Source organism: Leptodactylus fuscus, chromosome 3 (assembly GCF_031893055.1).
Source record: "Leptodactylus fuscus isolate aLepFus1 chromosome 3, aLepFus1.hap2, whole genome shotgun sequence".
NCBI lineage: Eukaryota > Metazoa > Chordata > Amphibia > Anura > Leptodactylidae > Leptodactylus > Leptodactylus fuscus.
In genome coordinates, this window is record NC_134267.1 from 10294199 (window position 1) to 10316473 (window position 22275).

General features: G+C 45.4%; 1 protein-coding gene across 1 annotated transcript in view; it reads right to left on the reverse strand.

The window, feature by feature from the left end:
• CAMKMT (calmodulin-lysine N-methyltransferase) overlaps nt 1-20297 on the reverse strand; it is a 308776-nt gene extending 288479 nt beyond the window's left edge. Inside the window, exons 1-3 of the mRNA XM_075267047.1 lie at nt 20144-20297; nt 15323-15510; nt 4507-4571 (exon numbers count right to left, since the gene is read on the reverse strand). Coding sequence (XP_075123148.1) covers nt 4507-4571; nt 15323-15510; nt 20144-20275 — 385 coding nt within the window. The 5' untranslated portion in view covers nt 20276-20297. The remainder of the gene's footprint in view (nt 1-4506; nt 4572-15322; nt 15511-20143) is intronic.
• Nucleotides 20298-22275: the final 1978 nt, after the last annotated feature.

A 22275-nucleotide genomic window follows, 5' to 3' on the forward strand; every position in this document is an offset into this window, starting at 1 on the left:
CTGTATTTTAATGTGAATGGAAAGCTTGAGTAACGAACAATGATTCTAGCGTCAGTAAAATAGCTTCATAATGTTCTCTCTTTAGACACACAATGCGCTACCGGAGCAAAAACATTAACTCTCAAAAAGACTGACGGCTCGCTTTAGCTCTCCGGCACAATTCAAGTGACAGTTGATAAAAAAAATAAAATAAAAGCAAAAAGACAAAACACGACGAAACAAAAGTTATTGTCTTACTAAGACGATGGCGTACGCGTCGCAACGGCAAAAACAAGTTAACGCGTTGAACGCGAAGGAATAAAGAGACTTGTAAAATTCTAAGCGTCAGATCTTTCTACCTGAATACAGGGGTAGATTTACGAAGACTGGCGTAACCTATGGCTCCGAAGCTGGCGGGGGGCACGACACGTAGAAGATGTGTGTCTTGGGGGAAATCTACGTCACCTTGTAACCAGGCCAGTTGGGGGAAAGGTACTCCAGTTACGAAGCGGTGTACATTTCCCCAAAAACACACAGCGGCTTCTAAATACATTTGTTGGAACCAATGGCCCCGTCCCCTGCTCGTCTTCATCCTTCTTTCTTAAAGAGTGTAGCTAGTGTAGAATTTTTTAAAAAAGTTGCCTTTGTTTGCACCAAACGCCAAAAAACTTAGACATAAGAGACTGCATTGTTGGGCACTAGATGTATATTTTTGTTAGGTTGTATTCATTGGAGATTTATCAAGTCCGTCTGTTGGCGTACGGCGAATGAAAAAGTTGCAAATTTTTGTGCAAATGATGTTATGGTCAAAAATTAGCTATTTTTTTTCTCTTTTACATCGCTTTCTTGAAAGAGGGTGTGACAAGAACCACTGTCCCTCCAAGTGTATGACATGAGCCAGTGCATGATATCAGCCGGAAGCATCGAAGACGGCAAAGAGTCGCAGCGGAGAGGCGAGTTAGGGTCTGTCCACACTGAGTTTTGGGGCAGCAGATTTTGAGGCGGAATCCGCCTCAAAATCCGCTGCCAAAGGGGCAACACGGTGACTCAGTGGTTAGCACTGCAGCCTTGCAGCGCTGGAGTCCTGGGTTCGAATCCTGCCAGGAACAACATTTGCAAGGAGTTTGTATGTTCTCTTCGTGTTTGCGTGGATTTCCTCCCATTCTACAAAAGACATAGTGATAGGAGAAAATGTACATTGTGATCCCTATATGGGGTTCACCATCTACATTAAAAAAAATTTTTAAAAAATCCACTGCCAAAAACGGCTTCGACTGAAGTAGTAGTGGCTAAAAGAAGCGAGATGACTCTTCTTGCCGCGGATTCTGCGGCTGACTCAGCCACGGCATCCGCAGCGCAAGACCCCCCTCCCTATTAGCCCCAACATTCGGGCCAAATCCGGAGCGGAACGTTCACACACGGAATGAAAATTCCGCCATGTGAACATACCCTTACACTGTTTTTTTTTAGGTTTCCTCACCTTCCCTGGCCCTCCGCTTCTGAGGTCTGAAGAGACCCCAAAATATAATAGTTGCAATTTCTATTTGGCCGTGTTCGTTCCAATCGATACTACAAATAATGTAATAACTGAAATAATCCACATGAACAAAATTCACTTCGGTTATCCAGACTGCCGTTCGGTTTTGGTTATTATTCGACGTATTGCCCAGCACTGGTCCTAAGGGAACCATTCCTATAATAGGACAGGCATTAAATGGTCAATTTCATTAATATGATTTAATAAAAAAAACAACTCTAAATGATTGCGTATAATATACGGGGCACACACTATGGGTATATAACAGTGACGGTATGTAATATGCGGTATGTGATATGTAATACGGCCGTGTGTATGGTCGGGGGACACATTGACACATCATTGAGTGATGAGTTATACGTATTTATTGCAGTATTAGTATTATATGTCTGATATATACATACCCTGATACTTGTTACTTTCCTGTATAATCCTCTATTACACGTGTAGCAAAAAATAGCTTAAAACTGAGCTAATATCTGCTGACGGCTGGAACAATGAGGACCTGAGAGTATAAGACAGACGGCCTTACCTTCCTGATGGCACGTTATAGTGGCGAGCGCTGTGACTGCAGCTCCCTCTGCTGCTCTCTGCCTTATCACGCAGGTATAGTCGTAGTCACACATGGGGAGAGCCTATCAAGGACCTCACGTCAGCTCCGTACGTCTCGGACAGAAGATTCCACCTCCGAGGCCGCAGACGCACCACAGTTACGATGTTCGCCCCAATTTATTTGCAATGGTTGCCTAATGTAACTCAGAACTATCTGCTGTTTCTTACATTTTTTGCATCGCAAAGTAGTTGAGACATTAAAGGGGTTGTCTGGTTTATAAAACTTGGTTAAAGGGAGTGTGTCACCCTTATCATCCCAGGGTCACCTGAATCAAACAGTGTTTACCCCACCACTTTGTGAATCGCTGTCTCCATTATTGTTAATAGGCAATGAACTCTTTGGAGCAATGTGGGTGTTGGGGTTTAGCTATTTGCAGCCACTTGTATCCTTAGATCAGTGTGTGGCTAGGAACCACTCTTTGGATAACACCCCAAAGGCTTTTCGTGCAATTCCCCAAACTGTATTATCTCAAGCAATGAAGCTTAGAGGACCCTTCACCAACTCCAACTTTTTGCACCCTTCAATAGGTGTCGCTCTACTGATTCTTGCACACAGTTGGTGTTTTTTTCTCTAGCCCCCACCATTCCTGAGCAATCATTTCTGATATTTCCAGCACAATTATGTTCCCTACTGGCAAGTGGGCGGTCCTGGACTGAAGCAGAACGATAGACGACAGATCTCAAGATGGACAGCAATAAATAGCCTTTAAAAAGGCTATTCTGGTCCTGCTAATTGTTTTTGAAAAGACCCCCCCCCCCCCCCCCGTTTTAATGAATTACCGTTAAAACGCATATGTAAATCCATTCTACCGTGCACCCTGGGCGTTCCGTGCACCCCCCACGTCATAGCTTGTTCACGCCCTACTCTCTTGCTTCTTCTCTGTAAGACTTCCTCCTCCTTGCGATTCACCGCCTCCAAGTGTCCTAATTCCCGGTGGTTTCAATCGAAATCTCATGCGTGCACAGTAGCACTCTCAGTAGCGCTCTATCCCGCACCATACTGAGCACTACTGACATGTTAGAATACAGTTGTACACTAAAGAACATTATGTACACTGCTTAATATACAAGGGGGTGGAGCCTGATCTAGTCTATCCAAAGGGAATGAGCTAGATAGACCAATATCACTACCAGGTCTTTTAAGTACCGCTTATCTGAACTGATTTGTTTTGCCTAAAACATGTCTTAAAAAGGACCTTTCACCACCAATTCTACTTCTTAGCATCATTTAATGGTCGCTGCTCCACTGATTCCAGCACAGTTGGAATTTTCTCTCTCGTCCCCACCATTCCTGAGCAACAAGGGCAGTTAGTTTTGTTGCCTGATGTGCTAGTTAAACCCTATAACGTCCGGTGGGCGGTGTCAGACAGAGGGGCGTGATTCAGAGCTCCAATCAGAAGCAGCCAGTGTCGGAGCTCAGAATCACACCCCTTGTCTGACACCACGCTAGTCACTCCCCACAACTACCTCTCCAGATATGTAGGGATCCTCTGTTCCCGATATCACTGTAATATTAACTTTCTGCCCTGCTTATCAGAACAGCAGCAGAGTCTCCAGAAGGGGAAGGAGACTGATTCTGTTCAGCAGCACCAACACCAAAGGGGTACATGTCGAAGTAAAAATCATCGAAATATTTTGTACTCTAATACAGCTATAAAAAGCCTTACAGACCTCTAGAAAGAATATACTTTCCTATGCAAAACCAGTGCCTAGAATTTCACTTGTGAGAGCTGAAGTTAGTTCTCCGGAGCTGTACTTCACTGACAGATATTCTGCTCTAGGGTCTAATGTTATGTACTAAGCACCTTGGATCCAATATCAGGTGTAAACCATAGAGTCAGCATTTTCTACAGCTTGCCCACTGGCCCTTGGGCTATTATTTTTGCCACCTCACCCTCCCGTATTTCTCCTGTCACCGTTTCTTCTCCCAGCGAGGAATTCCCCCAGTTTGGAGAACGGCGGGTTATAATGCAGACATATTTGTACAAAGCTTAGCACATCTGCCTCGTATTTGACCTCGGAGATAAATATGCCATTCATAAAGCTTTTTGCCCCCGGGCCTACAAATTGTTTGAGTGTATTCAGTTAGCAGGCTTTAGCTTCTCATTCCAGAAGGCTTTGCTGCGGCCTAATCTATCTCAATGCACCAGCTGCCTTACATTCAGAGTCGCAAAAACCTGTCAAAACGTATGCAGATCATTGATAATTCCTGAACAAAAACACAGCGAATTATCCAGATCCGCAGCGATGGCGGAATCGGGAAAACAATCAAATATCAGAAAATTATCACAACAAAATTGTACAACTTTTGTCATGTAAATCTGCCAGGCTAGAAAACAATGCTGGGGAGAAAGCGATATCATGGGAATAGGACTTACACACGTTGCCGGTGTTGTCAAAACTCGTCAGGATGTCAGAAACATCGAGAGCGCCGATGCTTTGCCTGGAAAAAAAATAAAAAAATTTAAAAAATAATTCACAATTTTTTGCTTACTAATATTCTGGCAACACGATCCCTAATAGGGCTCAAAATCTACACCCACCCCCCACCCCCCCCCCCCATCAGTAGGTCTTTGGAGAATATTCAATATTGAAAAGGGTATTTTGGGGCATTTAGGACATATCTTCGGGATAGGCTATCAATACCCGATAGAAGAGAGTCCCAACTTTAGAGAAAGGAGTCCCTGCTCTGCTATTATTGAAACGTTGCTGCAGGGAACAACTAAGTTGCATGGGACTGGCAGAGACGTGGTCAAGGGACAATCCGAGGTCAGGGCTGGCAGAGTCCATGCAATATGGAATGTCGGGCAACAGGTTAGAACAGGAGGCGCAGGTTCGCTGTTAGATAATCAGGCAGGGGTCAAACGTGAAAGGTCAGGGTATATAGAAAGACCATCACAGGAACATGTTTGATCCGGCACCCTCCCATAGGGGAAGGTACTTTAAATAATCTATGGAATACAGTGATAGGCTGGGGACAAATTTGACTGCATGCACCAGAGGAAGCGGAGATGAGCATGAGACCATGCACGGGCAGAGTGTGTCAAGGAGAACAAGAGTCCTGACAGCTGTGATCAGAGAGGATGGAGGTCAGGGACTGTCGGCATTACACTACACAGCGCTCTGATTTTGTAGTGGTTGTTCCTGGTACTGCAATGTCAGGGCAACTCAAAGCTATTCAATCCATTTCACACTGGGCTATAATACCTGGAACAGCTGCTACAAAGTGCAAAGGGTTGTGCCTGGTAAGCAAAGAAGGACCCCTGATTTAAAGGGGGGGGGGATTTCTGCAACATTCAAGGCGATTTCATACACAACTATTCACAGGTGGATTTTTCAGGCTAAATCCACCTTTAAAAAAAAAGCCTCCCCTCTCTCCCATCTATTTGGAGACTTCTAGATTTTTTTCCTCTTGCTAATTCCACCTTTAAAAGCCCATTGATATGAACAGCAAGAAGCAAAAACTGCTCCAAGAAAAAAAATGCTGCAAAAAAACCCGCTAGCATGTTTTCTGCTTCCCATTTATTTCAATGGGCCAGTAATCTATCTGCGTTCTTTAGGCATTTTATCGATTAATTCATTGTGAAGCTACTAGACGGCCACAGGGGCTAAACACATGCCAAAAGATCATACATCAGTTTTGGGGTATGTTCGCACAGAGTATTTTGCAGGCTGATTTTGAGGCAGAATCTGCCTCCTATTCATTTCAATGGGAGTTAGTAGCAGTCTTTTTCCTCCTGACCTACCCTTTTTTGCATGACCTATCTTCAGGTGGATTCCGCCTTGAAAAACCCCTTTAAGGCTGAGGCCCCACGTTGTGGAAACACAGGTTTTTTTGTTGCAGATTTTGTTGCGGTTTTTTGAGCCAAAGCCAAGAATGGCTACAAGAGGAATGGGAAATCTATAGGAAGTTCTTATACTTCTCCCTTCTGCTCAGTCCCCTCCTGGCCTTGGCTCAAAAATCTGCAACAAAAAAAGCTGCATTTCCGCAACGTGGGGCTTTAGCCTAAGGCTAAGGCCTCATGTTGCAGAAACGCAGCTTTTTTTTGTTGCAGATTTTGTTGCGGTTTTTTGAGCCAAAGCTAAGAATGGGTACAAGAGGAATGGGAAATATATACAAAGTTCTTATACTTCTCCCTTCTGCTCAGTCCACTCCTGCCTTTGGCTCAAAAAACTGCAACACAAGCCCCAACAAAAAAAGCTGCGTTTCTGCAATGTGGCGCTTTAGCCTTAGGCTACGGCCCCACGTTGCGGAAACGCAGCTTTTTTTGTTGCAGATTTTGTTGCGTTTATATGAGCCAAAGCCAGGAGTGGATTGAGAAAAAAGTAGAAGCCTAAGAACTTCCTATATATTTCCCATTCCTCTTGTAGCCATTCTTAGCTTTGGCTCAAAAAACTGCAACAAAATCTGCAACAAATAAAAGCTGTGTTTCCGCAACGTGGGGCACTAGCCTAAATCAATGAGAGGCTGAAAAAATGCGGTGTGTTTTTTTAGTTGCGGTTTTTGATGCAGGTTTATATTTTTCACAAACCAAAAGTGCTTTTTAAAGGGATGTTTCCAGGTCCATACAGTGCACTGGAGCAAAAAAAACGCGACAAAAACTTAATCATGTAAAAAAAAAAAAAACACGTCAAACAGTTTCCTATTTCCTGAAGCAGAATTTTCTGCCCTGCAAAAAACTTAAGCGTGGCCCCATGGGACATAAATGGCGCAATTTGGCAACGGTGTAAACGTTGTGGGAAAAAATCGCAACGTTTTACAGTGAGGGCAAGATGAATGGGATTCTAGCGAATGCCATGCCCACTTCACGGTAAAAACCTTTATGCGGGCACACCAGTGATTTCCAAAACTGGCGGCTGTTTTCCCATATGTATAATTGTAACAGAAAGAAACCTGCAAACTTTCTGTGTAAAGCGCTGCGGGAAGAACTGTGATATGTTGCCGCCGCTGCCACCGTTTTTTGCTGCAGGACGTCCCGTGGGGCCTTAGCCTTCAGCTGTATTCACACTCAATCCTGTTTTTGGTCTTGATTTTTCCTGTTTTTTTTTTATTTCAGGATTTTTCTCAGTCCCTGATAACCATAGAGCGGGGTTAGGCGACCTTCGGCACTCCAGCTGTTGTAAAACGACAACACTCAGCATGCATACTCCCATGGAAGTGAATGGAGCATGCTGGGAGTTGCAGTTTCACAGCAGCCGGAGTGCCGAAGGTTGCTGACCCCTGCCTTATTGGGCCGTATTCACATTCGGGTCCTTTTATAGTCCAGTTTAACTTTTTTTTCCAACTGTAAATACCCCACAAATAAAAAAATTTTTTGCAACTTTTACAAAAATTCCAACAAGGATCGGGCAAGAGATCGTGTGACCGATGGGCCAATGTTTCCGCTTGGAGCCATATTATTTTTGTCTTGCTTTGCTCTTCATGTGAAAACAAAAACAATCCTCAAGTAACCGACTTCACCTTCTCTTAGCGAGGTCAGAACGCCTCCATGATCAAGGCCTCGCTGTTATGGCGGTCCGGCGACGTCCTCATACATCAGCGCTAAAGCCGCAGTAATTTTTCTGATTGCTTTTCCGACAGGACTCCATTCACCTGGTAAACAGCAATCTCTCCAGGCACGTTGCTCTCCCTTGAGAAGCTTAAGGTCTTAAGTTTATTTGTGGCCTCTCTATGCCTCCTTACAAATCAAGCGAAGAGTTTCGGCAACCTAGGAATTATTTCAATACATCCTTAAAGCTCAATGCTTTTCCTAAATCGCCAGAAAAAAAAAATCCGAGTTAATCTCGGTGTCACTTGGAAAGAGCAGACAGGCTTAGCAATGTGAGGAGAACAACGGTGAGGCTCCATGGTCGGGTTTAGCCACTAGAGGGGGTAAGAGCCAGACTTGTGCCGAAATTCCTATATTGCACTGAGCGCCCTGTTATAGGGTTGTGCGGTGACACAGAAAGATTTGCAGCAACTTCAATGTTGCAAAAAAAATCTTGTAGATGTAGCAGTTTTCTTGCACTGGTCTATGTTTTCCGATTTTCAGGAATACTGAATCTCAAGTCCTGGATCGTTGGTAATTTTGCGCCACCACAAGATCCCAGCCTGATATTTGATTACAGGGGTGCATAAATGATAATATTGCTATTGACAAATTTAAAGGGGTTCTCCAGGGTGTCTTTTTGCTCTTATCTCCTCTGGGAGGGGGGGATTAGATGTTGTACCTAGAGGTTCTGACCCCCAGTCACATGTTTGAAACCAGTACCCAGCCCCCGATTCACTCCAGCTCCTCCTGTAGCCTGTCCTATGGGGGCTGGCAGACTATAGTAAAGCCAGCACCCATAGCACAGATAACTAATTGGGAGGAGGTGCAGTTACTCGGGTCGGATGCCGTTTCCGATGACATGTCCCAGGGTCAAAATCGTTCCAGAAACCCTAAGTAAAGCAACAAGAAATCCCAAAAAGTAGCAAGTGTAAAAAAGACTCCCTAGACAACCCCTTTAAAAGGGGATTCCAGTTTCAAGGTGATAGAATATCAGGATAATATGTCACCTCAATGATCAGTAAACTTTGAACAAACGTATAATTGAATAGTGCAGGCAATTAGAAGAAACAATACTTCTTATCAGAGGAAAATGCTTCTTTCTCCTCTTAGGCCCGGTTCACATCTGCACTCGGTACTCCGTTCGGGCCCCGAACAGAATATCAAAGACATTAAAAAGTGGTTAGCAAAGAAAGCACACGGACCCCATAGACTATAATGTATGTCCGCGCGAAATTGCTGCTTGAAGCAGACTCCTCAAATGGAATACTGAACGCATATGTGAACTAGGCCTTACCAAACGGTTTCGCTATTCACACTCTGAAAATCTTTGCTCTATCCATAATGGACTCCAGGTGACATGACGCTGATTTCACAGGTCTATAGAAGTCTATGGAGAGGAGAGGGGAGGGGAAGGAGTGAGCAGGTAATGAATGAGATAGAAGAAAAGCTTAGTCTGATGCTGGAGCAGAATACAAGGTTTAGATCACAAATAAAGTATTTTATTCAAGTCAGTACAAGTCAGTATTTCTCTATTTATGTCCTGCGTGCTCCTGGGGATAGAAGTTATAGAGCAGATTCTCCTCTACTCGCTGTGTGCAGGGTAGGGCAGCCAGTCCTCAACTTCTAGTATGGAGAGAAATGCACAAATCTACACACTGAGCCTGTAGAGGAGGAAGCATGTACATGATTTGTCGATTTATGCAGTTTGCTGAAAAGTTAGGTAAGCTGTAAAGCGAGACTGCAGACTTTTAGTGGGGGGTTTTAGCTATGATTCAAAATATATTATTGCCGGTCGTCCCCCATTTCTAGCTGTACCCATTTATATTCCCTGTTCCTGCAAAACAGAGCTTGTAATGCTATATACCTCCAAGGTCCTGAGACTGTGCACCAGAGGTCCTGGAAGCCGCACCAATTGCTGCTAACACAAGGGAAAGTAATGGGGGCACTGTGACCTGTGAGTGGGGAGTGACCTATAGGCGATAGGTGAGAGGGGGCGACACGGACCAGATTATGTGAGGGGTAAAGGAGGAACAAAGCACTGATACATCTCGGGTCACATGGTATTCTCAATATTATCTGCAAACAGCAGAGACCTCCTGTTACACAGCAACCCACGCTAGAAAAAAACAGTCACATTGTGATCATGTGATATACTCAAGCAGGATAAGGAAAGTCACAGCGAGGAGACAACTATTACTATCGAGGGGGATGGTCTTTCAGACAATATAATAAGTCAATGACTATAATATAAAAAAATTGATGGTGGTCTGACCTCTGGGGCTCCCTCCGAACCTAAGAATGAAAGGTGCAGCCCTGATTTATTCCCACCTATGGTCCAAATTTTCTCTGCACAAAGGCACCCCCAATTACCTGGAACTCCACTGTGCACCAAGAGAAGTGGCCACAGAGCTCCGGGAGCGCTTACATTCTCAGGATTGGTGATGGTCCCACCAACCATAAGATGATGACATATCCTACACAGAGTGGCTTACCCTTCTGGTTCATTTTGGGAATGAGAACCCATTTGGGGAATTCCTTCAAGCCTTTGAAGCCCTTTGGAGCAACAAGGGTGTTACCACTTCAAAGAGCTCAGTCGCCTATTGACAAAATCGACGATCTCGCGGCAATGGAGACACCGATTCACTGGGGAGAAGACTGATTCGGGTGACAGTGGGGTGGTTTGATATTGGACTTGGTGATGGACTCATGCCCGAGTGTGCTGTTCCGATACCCTGTTGAGTTCCGATATTTTATAGGGCATGTACTATAAATATTAGAACAAAACGGGGCATCAGCACTGGAGTCCTGGGTTTGAATCCCGTCAGGAACAACATCTGCAAGGAGTTTGTATGTTCTCCCAGTGTTTGCGTGGATTTCCTCCCATTCTACAAAGACATACTGATAGGGGGAAAAAAAACGTACATTGTGATCCCTCTATGGGGCTCAAGTTTGAAGGGCCTCGAACTGGATACTGAATCGTGAATATGAAGCCTAAGAATACTAAGGTCCGGTTCACATCAGCGTTGGGGCTAAGTAGCACTTTCCTCTCCGTATTTTTTGTGCGGAAACCACCCATACCCCATTATAATCTTTAGGGTCCGCGGGTTTACAAGTGGACTTCCCGAATGAAAACCCATACACAGATTTGACCAGGCCTTCTGCCATCTACTAGATGAAACCCATGGTGGGCGTCCTAGCTCACAAGTGCCCGTGCCGGCCTACATCAGATCTCTACGGGGCGTCACATTTCCCATAAGACTAAACGTTCCCGAGCCTTGCCACAATATACATTTTTCCAGAACAGCTTGTTCTCAGACCTGCCGTATACTCACCCAGGGACACAGAATAGAACTCGCGGCTCGGAACACGGAGACGTAACGCTATCAGTTCAGAAACGATTGGTCATTGAGTTGCTTTTAATATAACGATTTCCTATTGAACAGGACGAGCCGTGCCTTTTGCAGCTATGTGTATTATTGACATTCTAATGTGTACAATGTCAAAGGATACATTGTAGACATTATACTGTCATAGGCGGCACTAGTCTCACCGCACCAAGCGATACGATGCTCCCGTTATATACATCTGTTACCATGACGGCCGCTGAATGTGTACCCAGTGTGATGCACTTAACCTAAGTCTCATCTCTGGAGTGTAATAAATGGTCTCAGGGTCATGTAAAAGAAAGGTTTCAATGCGGGAATAGATTTCAGGAGAAGGAAAAAAAAACGATCTGAGGTCATATCCTCGGCAGCGCAACTTCAGAAAAGAAGCCCTGACAATGCAACGTTCTCAGTAATGCACTTAAAATTCATGAGATTTTAGGTCCTATAGTATTAGAAAGCTCATAAAAGGCTTTTATCTCTTCTCTTAAGCCCTTCAATGCCAGTCCACTCTGAGGAATCTTGTTTAAAGAGGTCTTCAAGGATCGCAACGTTGTAGTGATAGGCTGTAAACATCACATTGGTGGGGGCGGGCGGGTCCCTCATGTTTTGCACCCCGCCAACCATCTCAGCTTTTCGTTTTTTTGCTGTCCCTTCCTACTTGTTAATTCCCAGCATTTTAAGATGGCTTATTTTTTGCAGGACAAATTGCACTTCCTAAGGGCAGCCTTTACCTTACCGTGCAACGTTATGGGAAGCCGAAAAATATTCACAATGTGGTCAATTTTGGAGGGAAAATAAAACGCTGTACATGTTCTGCAGGTCGCTGCCATCATACCAATAGCAAATTTTTATATAATTTTTTTAATGTTTTAATTAACTTAAAAATTATGAAAAAAAATCAAAAATTTTGTTGCAATCGTCGTATTGTGACACCTGTAACTATCTTATAGTTCTCTATATGTTTTATTTTCTATTTTTTTTGTTTGCAAGACATGATGCCGTTTTTAGGGGTACCATTTTGGAGTTTTGATCACTTTTTGTAAAAAAAATAAAAATTTTGCCCACCAAAAGGCAGTAAAAAAAAATCAACTGATTTATAAAGCTTCTTAGTGAGAGAGGTATATATACGTATCATGGTCCATTCAAAAAGATAATGGATAAAAAATAAATAAATAAAAAACCCTTTTAGCCCCACCCAGCAACACAACCTACATAAAAATTACTGTAACAAAGAGGGAAAAACACAGTAGCATTTTTTTGTTTTTAAAAAAACATGTGACAAACAGGCATGCTTCCTCTCCTTTATATTTACATTTTCTTGGTGTAACATGTATACCTTTCAGGGCCGGCGTCAGCACACGGCATAGTCGGGCAAGTGCCGGGGCCCACAGAGCCGCTGGGGGCCCCCCGGCACTTGCCCGCCCCAGCACTTGCCTGTCCCGATTTCAGCTCATCAGCGTCTGACGGACACCGATGAGCTGAATACATAGACGATTAAAGCAGGAGCTGTGAGCGCAGCTCCTGCTTTAAAGCCGCGGCCCGGCGTGCGTGTGTAAGCGCGATGACGTCATCACATCGCGCCTACACACGCAAGCCAGGCCGCGGCTTTAAAGCAGGAGCTGAGCTCACAGCTCCTGCTTTAATCGCCTATGTGAATGGAGTGAGAGCGGAGAGAGGAGCGTCGGGGGAGCGATGGAAGGTGAGTGTAAGTGTTTGTTTTGTATTATATTGAGGTGGAACATAATGAAGGGGGCCCATGAAACTCGGGGGCAAATGAAGGGGAGGGAACGGCATGACACTGGGGAAGATGAAGGGGGTGGGGAGAGAACGGCATGAAACTTGGGACAGAGATGGAGGGGGCCCAATGAAACTGGGGGGCAAATGAAGGAGAGGGGGGAACGGCATGACACTGGGGACAGAGATGGAGGGGCCCAATGAAACTGGGGGGGCAAATGAAGGGGAGGGGGGAACCGCATGACACTGGGGAAGATGAAGGGGGTGGGGAGAGAACAGCATGAAACTGGGGACAGAGATGGAGGGGGCCCAATGAAACTGGGGGGCAAACGAAGGGGAGGGGGGGAAACGGCATGACACTGGAGCAGATGGGGGGATGGAACAGCATGACACTGGGGAAGATGAAACTGGGGGCAGAGGAAGGGTGTATATGAAACTGGGGGAGAGATGGAGGGGGGGCATATAATTTACGGGTGACTGTAGGAGGATTATACTGTGTGGGAGCACATGATAAATGAATGAGTGGGCGGAGTCAACATAAAAGTGGGTGGAGACAAATTTGCTGCGGCGCACATTTTTCCCCTCTTTCTATTCTTTAAAAGTTGGGAGGTATGGCGTTGGTGATGCCACACTCCTGCGTGACGTCACTTGCTTCATCTGCAACGCACAGTGTCTCGACTCCCCCGCCTCCTTTACAAGGGGGTCCACTGAGGCTCTGTCGCCCAAGGGCCCATAAAAACCTGGAGCCGGCCCTGATACCTTTACAGTATTCTTTGGCATACTAAGGGTTAGTACACTGACATCACACTTCTATATTCTGGGTACATGGGTGCGGTTAGGGTATACTAGGTGAGACATCTCCTTACATAGTAACAAGTTGGAAGGCTACACCCCTTCTCATGAATTTAAATGAGTAAGAAATACACATGTCTAAGTCTCTTTGGGAAGACCAGGATGGGTGACCCTGGCAGGTGGTCAGTCATGAAGGACGTCGTGCCCAGCCCAAGTCCACCAACCAGATGACAAGCATGAGCCAAGCTGTAACTACAGGATATCCAGATGAAGAAACCCAACTTCTCTGAAGATGTGAGCTATTGAGCCATTGACTGATATTTCTGTTATTTTGGACATTTTCCCTGTTCCTGTGTCTTCCCTCAAGATTTTAATGAATCTCTACGTGTTTTCATAACGAGCTGACTCCTCCTATGATGATAAGGCCTCACAACACGTGGTCACAAGTTTCACCGTATTACAGAATATTTAACACTTGGATATTTAAATAAGGGGCGGCTCATATTTGCGCCCAGTGTGTGTCCTCCGCTGGGTTACTGTCTTCACAGGGGACGGAAACCCGGCGGTCAGTTTTAAAATCCATTCACTTGAATGGGTTTGTAAAGGTGACCGCCAGTGTCCCCCTGCGGCCTCTACACAGGGAAACCGTTTTTTCTTAGCCGGACACAAAGTTGCACATGCAGGACTTTGTGTCCAGCTAAAAAAAACTGTTTCCCAGTGGAGAGGTCGCAGTAGGACACAGGCGAATGGATTTTAAAACTGACCGCCGGGTTTCCATCCCCTGTCCAGTATTGCCCGGCTGAAGACGGAAACCCGACGGAATTCACAAGCTGGACACCGGGCGCAGGTGTGAACTGCCCCTAAAAACAAACAAAACAACAACAATAATAATAATGCAAGAACAAAACTAACATAGGAAGAAGAAGAAGAATAAAGCCCCATGTATCACTGAATAAAGACAATAACATTATTTGAATAATCCAAACGAAAAAAAAAAAAAAATGCAATAGCCCTCAAAAGTGCATGCATGAAAAAAACAGAAAAATGTGTCCAGTCCTGAAGTGGTTAAAGGGAGTCTGTCAGTAGTACATTAGCTATAAACCTAATCCCAGTACCCTGTAGAGGAGATGCTACAGTTTCCAGATAGGTCTCTGTACCTCAGCTCTGCAGCCCCGTTTTCATGTAAATCATCATATGCAAACGAATGGAAACCCAGGTAAGCTAAGCCACGCCCCCAAAGCATTTCTCATCTCATTTGCTTATGAATAAAATGGTGATTTACAAGCTGAATAATAGAGACATAGCTGGAAATTGTAGAATCGCCTTTACAAGGTACCGAGTTAGGGTTATAACCAACTTACTGCTGACAGACTCCCTTTAAGTTGTACCAACCTTTATGCTACTTTGTAATATATTTTATTAACGGATTTTGGCACTTGTCCCCTGATTCTCTATTAGCATTGGTATGGGGGCGTACGGAGAAGTATGGGGGTAATGCAGAGGAGCGGAGGATGGGGGAGGGGATCACTTCTAATACTTATATCTCAGGCACTGTAAAAGGTAGAACCGTGCTTCTGGTGTCATATGAAAGATGGAACCATCAACTATATCTATAGAGATATCACCATCGGGATAGGAGAGCCGTATATACCACGGCCAGTGACTAGCTGACATGGTCGCATGGTGCCGGATGACGAGTTAACCAAAAACAGACACTTTCAGGACCAGAAAATTCTGCTATAAGTATATACCTTAAACAAACACTGTATTCCGGACAGAAGACGCTCGTATACTTCAGCCAGGTATGTTCATCATCATCATCATCATCGTTTTTTTCTTCCTTTGTTAGCTCAGAAATTGAGAAAAGTTGGAATGAGTTAAATCTTCTTATGGAGACTTTCTGCAGGTTATCTTCATCAAGACACTTCTTTCTCAGCGCCTAAAAAGCAAATAGGTCACGTGAATTGTAGTGGGTGGGTAATCAGGCTTTACAACAAACAAGGGGGGCGTGTGAGCGATCCTTGGGCCAGGACCCCACTCTTAAAGTTTAGTAGGGGACGGGCAGAAATAAGAACCCCTCCCATCCACGTGAGCCATGGGAGTCTACTTTTATGTTAACGGGAGTCTATCACCTGTCTTAAAGCGGAGAACCCCTTTAAGACACGGTTACAATGTCTGTTTGCAATGAAACCAGTACTTGTGATGTTCTCTAAGGGAGTCCACCACCCCAACAAGTAAGACCACCATGTTACAGAGCACATTACAGCGATAAACAATATACCTCTGTTATATAGGTCACATTTGGAAACATAGTTGAAGTTTTATGCAAATGAGGCAGTTGGTGCACTGAGGGCGGACCTTCAGCACCCGGGAGCGCTGCTCTGGTCACGCAGACCCCTACCCCATCCTGCATGCACCACCCCATGCAGTGAGAATTGATCCACCCGCAACTATGACATCACCCAACATACTTGAATACCAATAGCAGTGCCACCCCCTTAGAGATTCTAATATCTGCTGCTTGGGGCGATATGCTCCCCTCGCCTCATGGCAGGTGAGTACCTGTGTACAACTACTTTAAAGTCTATAGTTATTTGTCCACTCCTGATCTAGTAACATAATGGAGATGAGAACAACCGGGGTCGCATTCATGAAAACTACTGCAGCCAAAAACTGGAGGTTTAGCCCATAGCAGCGAATGCCATTGACCTGAGCAGTTGATGGTGGACAGATCTCCTATTGTACCTCTCATACATTGGTCCTGGTCCTGTATGTCTCATCATGGTTTTGGGTTCCCGATGATTTTATATACTAGCCTCTGCCCGTGACTTCGTCTGCGGGTTGTTGGCGTCAATGATCCGCCTATATTCAGCAAATTGCTGCCATCGATTGTTTGCCTGCTCCAGCATTCCAGCAATTCAGAATGTCGGCAACTCAAGCTGTCCTGCTGCTGACCTTGTTCCTCACAACGTGCCTGTGATTGCTCTAATATAATGAACGTGTTGTTGGCGTTGATGATCCACATGCTCTCAAGCTGTCCTACCACTGAATTTATTCTTCGCACTGTGTCTATGATTGTTCTGGCATCTCAGCAGCTCGCTGGAACGTCATATAATGAGCGTGTTGTTGGCATTGATGATCCGCCTGCTCTGGCGTTTCAGCAGCTGTGAAGCTGTCCTACTGCTGAACTCATTCCTCGCGCTGTGCCCGTGATTATTCCGGCATCTCAGCAGCTCACTGGGATGCCATATAATGAGCGTGTTGTTGTAGTTGATGATCCCTCTCAGCTCCACTTGAGGAGAAGTCTGTGACTTCTGGCTTCCTTCATACAGTAGTTCTCCTTGTTTGCGACAAATTAGATTTTCTTTTTTCAGGCATGTTGAAAACTGGCAAACTGACAATTTGGATTAAAGGTGTTTTCCCATGTCAGTGTGTCAGCAGTGCCTGGAGTAGATCAAATAATATGCAAATGCATGAACACAAAGCACTGAGGGTCAGCGAGTGTTTACACAAGAGATAACAGCCCTGGCTTTCTCAGAAGCTGAGATAAGAGCAGTGTAATATAGTATGTGAACATAAATTCATAACAGTCGCGAAGCCATGTCATTTACCGGGATAAAAAGTAGCCGATGTGTTAATCAAGGTTACAATCTATCTATGTGCCGAATGTTTGACTGAGGAACAAACATCCAAACTTTGGATAGGATACATTTCAAGTCTAAATACATGAATATATTCTATTCTCATACAAGATCCATTTAAGACATTTTTAGCTAAAGCTACTTAAGATCGGCATCGATGATTCTTCATCTTCCCCTAAACAATGCAGAACGTCATTAAGGTTTCGTGATCTACAATAGAAGGAACATGAAGGAGCCATCGTCTCATGAATACCTGTTGACCTGTGGACAGCAGATGCGGCTCACATTTAGGCCCATACAATTCATCTCGATATCATGTCACATGACAAGTACTCGAACTCATCCAGCCATCCATTTAGCGTTCCCCTTCTCGGAATAGAAGAGACTTTTTATGGCTTTCTGAAGCTGCTTCCCCAACCTAAAACCAATAACCGATGTCTCCGTCTTCCGTATTCCTGATGTTTCCATCCTTAGCAGTCACATAAAGCTGCCGGCAGGATCCATAAATCCAACAATATCCACTTCACATCCCAGCGAGGTCCGAACATGACTTGTGTGACCAGAGGAGACAGCAAGAAGAGGAATGTTTGTAATTCAGGATTAACCCACGGGTTTCAGGCACGTGTGGAGGTGACTTTTCATTTCGGATACAGATGTAGCAGAGTTATTCCGAATCTCTGCAACTGGTTAAACTGCTGCAGCGAGATATCTGATCACAGTAGGCAACAAAAAAACTAATTTTTAATGACTTTTCATTGTTTTGTTTTTTAAGATTGTCTTCTGTGAAAAGATATCTGCAGTCGCGATTGACGGGACTGTGACTTTTTTCCTTGATCCCACAAAGAAATCTATAGCTATTGGATAATCTAACACAATAAAGAATCAATAAATCAAAACTATAAAACCTATAGAATAGATCGGCTACTTCTCCAGTCCGCTGCATACGTCTCCTGCAACCTCAATAAACACAGAAGACACCCTTTAACTTCCCAGTTGACAAAGCAGACCCACATCTCTCATTACTGATTGTACTAAAGCTCCGCCCCTGCTCATTACTGACTGTACTGCAGCTCCGCCCCTGCTCATTACTGACCGTACTGCAGCTCCGCCCCTGCTCATTACGGACCGTACTGCAGCTCCGCCCCTGGTCATTACTGATCAGACTGCAGCTCCTCCCCTGCTCATTACTGATTGTACTGCAGCTCCGCCCCTGCTCATTACTGATTGTACTGCAGCTCCGCCCCTGCTCATTACTGATTGTACAGCAGCTCTGCCCCTGCTCATTACTGATTGTACTGCAGCTCCGCCCCTGCTCATTACTGACCGTACTGCAGCTCCGCCCCTGGTCATTACTGATCAGACTGCAGCTCCTCCCCTGCTCATTACTGATTGTACTGCAGCTCCGCCCCTGCTTATTACTTATTGTACTGCAGCTCCTCCCCTGCTCATTACTGATCGTACTGCAGCTCCTCCCCGCTCATTACTGATCGTACAGCAGCTCCGCCCCAGCTCATTACTGATCGTACTGCAGCTCCGCCCCTGCTCATTACTGATTGTACAGCAGCTCCTCCCCTGCTTATTACTGATCAGACTGCAGCTCCTCCCCTGCTCATTACTGGTCAGCCTGCAGCTCCGCCCCTGCTCATTAATGATTGTACTGCAACACTGCCCCTTGTCATAACTGACCATAGCACAGCTCTGTCTCTGTTCATCACTGATTTCAGGACAGCTTCACCCCTGCTCATAACAAACTGTAGTTCAACCTATCTTCAAAGCTGACTTAAGCCACATGCACACAAACACGTCTGCCATCCGATGCTCCTCCGAGGGGGCGGTCCAATGGTCTGTTCCATTCCGATGAACATAGAGTAGGTCATACGTCATTGGAACAGAACACATCAGAAGCCCCCATAGAGGTAACAACATCATGGGATGCTTTCAGATTGTTATCTAAGGGCATTCCGCTGCAAACTCGGCCCAAAACCGACCAGCCGGCTCGGCCATGTACACAGGGCCTAAGACAACCATGTGCAATCTGACAGCAACAATCTGACCAGTGAGGTAACTACATTACGAGAATTGAGACGATCCCTTCATTAGATCCCCTAATATCGTGAGAGTCCTTCTCCACAGCTGGATTTGACACAGTGGTCAATACTTACAAAAATTGGGCGGGAAGCAGCGTGGCCAACCACAAAGAGACAGGGTTGGAGTAAAAATCACCAAAGTGGGTGATTTGTGGGCGTTCCTGGTTGTCGAAGGAGCGTTCCCAGATGAGTTGTAGGTGGGGTTGGGGGAAGGGCTGAAGTCTCCCGATATATTGTTGCCCGCTATTGGTCCTTACTAGGGTTGAGCGATCGGGATCGGAAAAGATCAGATTTAGATTCTGATCTTTTCCCGTGGGATCAAGGTCAGAGGTCATCATTGCCAGTCACCAAGCATTGTGGGAAATAACCTCTGACCTTGATCCTGCGGGAAAATATCGGAATTCGATCTTTTCGACCCCAATCACTCAACACTAGTCCTTACATATAAGCCACCTTCCGGTAAGAGGGATCCTTTTTAGTAGGCCACACCCCATTTGTGAAAGACCCACCCACTTTTAGTTGCATGGTTACATAACGCACCGGTCATGCCAATTTTTTGAGCCACGTAGATTATGAGCTACTTTTCCAAGACGCCAGGGGGCCACCCCTTTTAGTGGTACGTTCCAGAAGAGACGGCACGTATGCTAATGAGAAGTAACTATAAAGAAGGGGGGTGTATGGTTTATGGGGCCTACAGGACGAGGAGCAGCTTCAGGAGACATAACCACATCCAGTATTGTAAGATTCCATGATCAATAGTAATAAGTGGACTATCCCTTTAAGTCATCTCTACGGGTAGCCAGAAGGAACATAATACATCAGCAGTGTGTGAGCCGCCCATTACCTGTCCCAGCATCTTCCATCGAGCTCTTGCCGTCCCCTTCCTCCCTCTGCCCTCAGCAGTGTCCTGTCTTTGCATTGTGTCCTCCGATGCTTCCCCTCCATCAGCCCGGCTCCCCCTTTGCCCTTTCTCCATCTTCCCACCGCCCTCTCTTTTTTTTTCCTGCCCGCCCGCCTGTCAAAATCTGCCCGGCTACTTCCGAAAACAAACAACACGCGATCCTCTACTGGCCACGCCCCTTGCTCTAATCAACCAATCAGCGCTCAAGGGTGCCCTAAATGCCGGAAACCGAAACGGAATGCGATTGACGTCATCAGAAGGCGACCTACGCACGTGTGCAGCGCAGAGCTGTGGTACTCAGGTTATTTTTATTTTTTTTTGCCTGTTTGCAGAGGTTTCCCGGCTAGTCAGCCGCTGCTGTCGGCCTCAGGGTGTCCGCGCAAGGTGCGATCAGAACTGCGCCAGACCTGTACTGGGAAAGACGGGATGCGGTTTTTGGTGCTAGTTCTTCATCTTACACGTGGAACTTGTTGGATAAATGTCCTTCACTGCACCGAAAAACTAATGAATACAGAGTGCAGTTTATTCTGTTGCAGTTTTAACCGCACCGTGTGCAAGCATCCTTATTGTGCTTTGATTTTAGAGGAACCGCAGCTTCTTATAATGTGTTGTTGGAAAACCAGATGAAAGCTCAGTCTGTGCAATGTCTGACAGCTCCTGCAAATGTATTGAGTAGCACATTCACGTGCATTGCAATTCATCCATTACCCATAGGTGCAGATCTCTGCGCTTGTTCACATGTTCAGGTTTTGATCTGGTTTTATGATGCAGTTTTTGAAGTCAGGTGTGAATAGTAAAGGTAGACACATATTATATTATTGCCCCTAGTTGTAGCTAGGCCTCTGTTCTGTGACGCCCGTCCACTTTCATGGACAGGGGTGTGGCGTCCTAGGTTCGTGACTGTTTACTGGCATAAAGGGTCCCTGAAATCTGTGCAGGGGGATGTAGATTTCAGTGCTCAGACACATGGGCCTTGTTGGAGGGGGGTACACCTCCACGTGAATCATGCTCACCCTTTGCCAATGTATATGAAAACCGTTCTTGACTATGCCAGTCTTCAGAAATCTCCCACATTATGTTCAACAACCGGTGTCTGCTCATTGTCACTATTCTGCTTATATGTAGATCACATATTTAAACTCCTGATGAACCTTTAAAGGTTCATCAGGAGTTTAAAAAGGCTATTCAGGCACCGTAAATGTTATATTACACTACACACACACACCCCGTTTTAAAATAACCTAAAAAAGAATGTTATCTACTTACGCATCGTGCACGCTGGGCGGGCATTCAGGGTGTGCCGTCTTCTTCATCCACGCCTCTTCTTCCTCTGATGTCCTCCGGTCCCGTCCTCCTCCGGCACTCGCGAACTGACATTGATAAAAAAAAAAAATGGCCTGGGCGCATGCGCAGTAGCCGTAGTAGAAGCCGCATGCTACTGCGCATGCGCCCAGGCCATTTTTTTTTATCAATGTCAGTTCGCGAGCGCCGGAGGAGGACGGGACCCGAGGACATCGGAGGAAGAGGAGGCGTGGATGAAGAAGACGGCGCACCCTGAATGCCCGCCCAGCGTGCACGATGCGTAAGTAGAGCACATTCTTTTTTAGGTTATTGTTTTAAAACGGGGGGGGGGGGGGTAGTTTAATATAACATTTACGGTGCCTGAATAGCCTTTTTAAAGGCTTCACGTGTATGTGGGGCTCTATCTGCATGATTTTGCTGATAGAGCCCCTTTAATTCAACTCTAAGGCTGGTCTTACACGACCATATTGAATGTACTGTCCGTAAGTTGCTGATCAGCAACATAGACTCCGCAGACATCCGTGTCCTGATGCACTCGCCCATAGAGTTCTATGGGTGAGTCTGTGCAGTGCCGCACTTCACGGCCATTACGGACCTGTCCTATAAATTGTGGAACACGGTTGTGGCCCGGCAACACCACAGATACAATGTTCTTCTTCCTTTCCGTTTCTCAAAAACACTTTTTTTTTTTTTTTGGGGGGGGAGGGTTTCCACAGAATGTGGATGGGATTAGCCCCATGTTCCAAAGCACAGCAAAAAGAAACGCTATGCTA